The sequence below is a fragment of the Ciona intestinalis genome, chromosome 7 (genome assembly GCF_000224145.3).
Source record: "Ciona intestinalis chromosome 7, KH, whole genome shotgun sequence".
NCBI lineage: Eukaryota > Metazoa > Chordata > Ascidiacea > Phlebobranchia > Cionidae > Ciona > Ciona intestinalis.
Genome location: NC_020172.2, coordinates 6,030,551 through 6,036,252, shown reverse-complemented (window position 1 = coordinate 6,036,252; position 5,702 = coordinate 6,030,551). Strand labels below are relative to the sequence as shown.

The 5,702-nt window shown below is 38.9% G+C and overlaps 1 protein-coding gene across 3 annotated transcripts in view; it reads right to left on the bottom strand.

Moving 5' to 3' along the window:
• Window positions 1-3,913: 3,913 nt before the first annotated feature.
• The window catches only part of LOC100179241 (plexin-A2-like), a 25,553-nt gene continuing 23,764 nt past the window's right edge, over window positions 3,914-5,702 (bottom strand). For 2 of the 3 annotated variants that reach the window (XR_003396055.1, XR_003396056.1), the window contains one exon: window positions 3,986-4,214. Coding sequence is in view for 1 of the 3 variants with exons in the window: in XM_026835293.1 (XP_026691094.1) it covers window positions 4,266-4,436; window positions 5,140-5,215 (247 nt within the window). In the remaining 2 variants the exon portion in view is untranslated. Of the gene's footprint in view, window positions 4,437-5,139; window positions 5,216-5,702 lie in introns of all 3 variants that reach the window. The other variant, XM_026835293.1, reaches the window with a different exon arrangement.

The following is a 5,702-nucleotide window of genomic DNA, read 5'->3' as shown; positions in this document are numbered from 1 at the left end:
TGCAACAAACTAATTTTAAATGTAGCTGAGTTTACTATCGGTATTTAAAAAACTATAAAATTTTAAAAAGATTGGTGAATACAAAAGTCGTATCCTCAAAACTATATAATTAGACAGATAGTATACATATATACCCCGTAGTATAGATAGTGCATCGTACAGCAGTATTTTATCTATCGCATATATATTCTTAACTTAGAACACGATAAACACATTTGGTTGTACTAAACAGAGAGTGTAAAAAGTTATTTCACTTTTTATACTTGGTGCAGGCACGGCCTACTAGATATTAGAAGGTACTATCTCTAGTAGGCTGTGGTGCAAGTTATTAAGATTTTTTCACGCATAAATTCCTCCTTTAATGAGCCTTATATTTTACAGCCATTTTTACAAGATGACCAGAATGAGACAATAAACCATCACGTAAGTCTCCTTTTTTATTATCAAATATTTTGATGATCGTTGTCGCATGCCCGTTGTTGAAGCAGTTAATAAGTACCAATCATGAACCATTGTATTTAATATTAGGCAAGCAGTAGTGTATACAAAAGTTGTATGCACTTTTGTAGGTATATAGCCCGCTACCTTAATTGTTATTTATAGATTTATGACTCGTCGCAAATCAGACTTTACAGGCCGTAGTGGTTGGCTATATCGTAGCTGCTGTTTATGTTTTGAATGTCCTTCGTATCTCTCAGCTTAGTGCGACAATTTCTGATCTTCCTTGATTTTCATTGAAGCTTAATCCCAACGAATGTATTTATTTTGGTCTATTTAATATCTCGAATAATTTCAGAATAGCATGCAGGCGACTTTATACAAAGACGGGTAAAAGGCGTTACGAATAAGAGAATGTGTCGTCACACAGAATCGACCGAAAGTTCTCTCTGTTCCATTGTTATTGTCCTGCTTTAATGTCCATTGCAGAATGTGGACTTTGCCCAAGAAATGTATTTATTTCAGTTCACACGGGTTCATGCCTCTGGGCTCGTAATGTTCGGCCTTGTCTGTTCCACGGATATAGGTCGGATTGCTACAGGCATGCATTACTGATTTAGAAGTCCACTACTAGACAGTCATCTAGTATAGCTTTTTTCCAGCTGCTAGCGTACATTCAGATCGAGATCAAACTGTGTTAAGCGACAATGCATATTGGCTCCTATTGGGAAAAATTACTGTATATTGTGTCCATGTAAAGTCTTTGCACTTTAAAATACGTAAATGCGAATTGCCTTTCTTTACATTTTATTTTATATGCATCCATGAGAACTATGCTCTGTTGTTATTAAATAAGCTTATATTTTGATAAAACAATTCTAAATTATGATTTATCCAGCGAAACCCTGAACCCTCAGTAAGTTGCCTTCATTCACATTTAGTTACTCAGGGATTTGTTAATAAGGCTACTTTGGACCTGGGTGTGATAATACTCTTAATAAATGAAATTAACAATGATTAAAAACAATACATCGTGCGACTGCAAACTATTCTGTTTGGTTGGAATATTACTCTAAACAAATCTCAATTCCAGATCTTGCTAGAACATCAATTCGATGTGATAGCTGAAAACCCCAGGGTGTTGGAACAGGGGGGGACTGTCAATGAGGCTACCTTAGTCGACGTATTGACAGTCATACGACATCCTGAGGGGGATTTGGTATGTCGTATAGTAGTATGGTTAGCACATAATATCCCAAATTTCCTAATTGTGATTCAGACAATTAACAACAACTTTTAGTGATACGGTTTTATAATTCTGTAAATATTCTATGTTTACCACCAAACGGGACGATAAAAGAGATTGATAACCTGGGCCATCTTACCCCAACCTACTAAGTATATATTTATATGAATTGATTAAAAATCGATAAAATATCTCTATGTACAAAAGAATGTTGTATGCTAAAGTTGAAGTAGTTTTTCCTCATTGTGTAAAAAAACCTTTAAATCTTTGAACACAAAAACAAAGTTTAACTTCAACCGTTTCTAAACTAGACTATAAATCCTTGGGGTTGTTACAATAAATGGCACTAAATATAAACTTTAATATATTTTTACTTATGAAATACCTTATATTGCAGATGGATCTTTAATATTCATTGGTCCCTTCTAGACCAGTGCTCTTCAACCTTTTTTGGATTGGTGAACCCCTAAATTGTTGCGACGAACTCATGCACCCCTGATTGCTTTAACGTAAAACTAATGACGTCATAAGAAGAAATACAGACGAGAATAAGTTGCTGTTCAAGAAGAAATACAGACGAGAATAAGTTGCGGTGTTTTGCGGTTAAAGAGAAGACTAGTTTCGCAAAAGATAACATCAAAAACTGGGGACAAAACTGTCGGAAAGTGGCTAATCTTGTTAAAAATGTTCAAAACTTTGACAAAACAATACTCAAATTTTTTAAATATGTTAATATATATTTTTAGTGCTAAAATTTTTAAGTTTGTGGTGCACTCTTGTATACCCTTTTGCACTGGTGCACCCCTGGCATATTTTGGTGCACACCGGTTGAAGAGCACTGGTCTAGAAAATTATTGTACATAGTAGCTGTAGGAACATTGCATGTTGTTTCTTAATACTGCACCAATATTTCGCAATATTGCATCATGTTATGTACCCGTGACAAATTATCCATCATTTTAACAAGGCCAGCGCTCAAAAGCTATTAGCTGCACCAAAAGTAATTTAACAGAAGTGGATGATTGAGCAATTTCGCACGCGATGATAGCGTGGGAGCTAAACTTGGCAGATCCAAACACAAATTAAAGACATTCTTGGATCGGATCATTATTAACTACTCGATGGACAAATCTAACTCTGAACGCAAAGCATTAACGTCACTATTTAATGTCACGTGATGTATTGCGCAACGATGTAGTAATAACTTTCAGTATGCTGAAATTTGTTGTGTATATGTTTTCCTCACCTAACATTTGTAGTGACTCTAGTTAGTAGTAAAATAAATAGGAATTTTGAATCATTGTTTATTCATATTACAATATCAACTTTACCCACATAAATCAGTTTATTGACACTACAATAGTAGCCCTGCCGGATCATGATGTAGGGTAAGGATCAACCCAGTGGTTACTAATGGGTTGTCCAAATTATCAGCCACACATAAAAAAATGAAAAAATCCACAAAAAAATTAATCACCCACAAAAGTACATACTTGGTAACCTGTCAGCTGGCACGAGGTGCATGAACTGTGAACATCCGTGTGATAACGACTGTCGTTTTCCGGCCACGCGAGGATAAAGTAAGTTACATTCATTCTACAATGGAAAACTTTGGGTGGGGGTGCGGCAAAGAGGCAGCAAATAGTCGGAGGTGCGGCCTTGGCGTACAGATTGTATTACTCGCAACTCGCTCAACAAAAATCCGACTCCAGCAGAAAGGCAACGACTCCATGGCGGTAGAACTCCTAGCCTCAAGCTTGGTAGTGACGTCATAACCCTCCATGACAAGGTTACGACTCAGTATATTCAACAAAACGACATCGATATCACGATACAGATAACAAGCATTACACTGCCTGCCCATGCAGCACTCGCATGGCTTATAAAAAGCAACTCGACTGTGGGCATGGGAGTGGCAACCATGGATAAGTCACTCAAGTTCCCACCCATGAGGATATAAATGACCAAACCAACCAAAAGTCATGTCTGCTTATCCACACACTGTAATAGCTTCAGCAGCTCGACTGTGGGCATGGGAGTGGCAACCATGGATAAGCCACTCAAGTTCCAACCCACGAGGATATAAATGACCAAACCAACCAAAAGTCATGTCCGCTTATCCACACACTGTAATAGCTTCAGCAACTCGACTGTGGGGATGGGAGTGGCAACCATGGATAAGTCACTCAAGTTCCCACCCACGAGGATATAAATGACCAAACCATTTTCATTAACGAAGTATTTATTACAGAATAACGCTGCAAAGCCGGAATGATGTTTTAAAGTTAAAGCACTTTATAATTGGCACAAATAACATGTTGGTTAATTTGCATACAATGGTTAAAGCCAATATTGGTCGCGCGACAAGTAATCATAATTAACAAAGTTGATTAATTAAGTTGATACAGAAATAATATAAGAATTAAAACTCATATTCGATAAACACGGCAGGAAATAAAAAAAAACGACTAAAATATAAAACTTTGTGAAATCCGTACCACTTGAGGCGCCATAACTTTTGGCGAGAAACCTCAGATTTAAATCTCTGCCAGCGGAGGGAGCAATATTCACTGATAGGGGACTAACCAGCGCCGTTCATGGAAACTGAAACATCTTCGAGTTGTTCAAATAATCGCTGACGCTGGGCTTCGGGGTCTACACTTAAAATGTGGAGGAGTTCGCCCGAATATTTCTGGACGTACCCGAAGAATTGGGTGAGGGCGGCGCTCGTGTTGAACTCATTCTGGTGAATCTGGGTGGGAAATACACATAACATAAGCTGGGTGGATAATATATACAAAGTTATATACGTGGTAACTTGTAAGCAGGCACAAGGTGAATAAAACAGAACACCCGTGTAATAACGACTGTTGTTGCCCCGCCATGCGAGGATAAATAAGTTACATACGTGGTAACTTGTAAGTGGGCACGAGGTGTATGAAACAGAACACCCGTGTTATAACGACTGTTGTTGGCCCACCATGCGAGGATAAATAAGTTACATACATGGTAACTTGTAAGCGGACACGAGGTGTATGAAACAGAACACCCGTGTAATAACGACTGTTGTTGCCCCGCCATGCGAGGATAAATAAGTTACATACGCGGTAACTTGTAAGCGGGCACGAGGTGTATGAAACAGGCACCCATGTTATAACGACTGTCGTTGCCCCGCCATGCGAGGATAAATAAGTTACATACGCGGTAACTTGTAAGCGGACACGAGGTGTATGAAACAGAACACCCGTGTTATAACGACTATCTTTACCTTGGACCTCAAATTAGACCATAGTTGCCTAATATTCAAAATACCATTTATAAGTTACTAATATGTTGAGCAATTAATGTTGAGTTGAGTAATTAATGTTACAATGTTGGCATGGGAGTGGCAACCATGGATAAGCCACCCAAACCCCACCAACTGCATAAACCACAATAATAAACACGACACTCACGAATGATTCTTCAGCAAGGAATGCTGACATGTCTTTGTGGTTAAGTTGTGGCATGTTGGATATATCCGAGTAATATCTGTGGGATAGAAATCATATTAATACATGTTATATGGGTGAGGTCCTACAGTGAGGTATGCTATGGGACCTGGGATTTAGACCAGAGTTGGCCCATTACCCCAACATTGTATATGCACATTCTATTCTATATGGGTGAGGTCCTACAGTGAGGCAAGCTATGGGACCTGGGATTTAGGCCAGAGTTGGCCCATTACCCCAACATTGTATATGCACATTCTATTCTATATGGGTGAGGTCCTACAGTGAGGCACGCCATGGGACCTGGGATTTAGGCCAGAGTTGGCCCATTACCCCAACATTGTATATGCACATTCTATTCTATATGGGTGAGGTCCTACAGTGAGGCACGCCATGGGACCTGGGATTTAGGCCAGAGTTGGCCCATTACCCCAACATTGTATATGCACATTCTATTCTATATGGGTGAGGTCCTACAGTGAGGCATGCCATGGGACCTGGGGTTTAGACCAGAGTTGCCCATTACC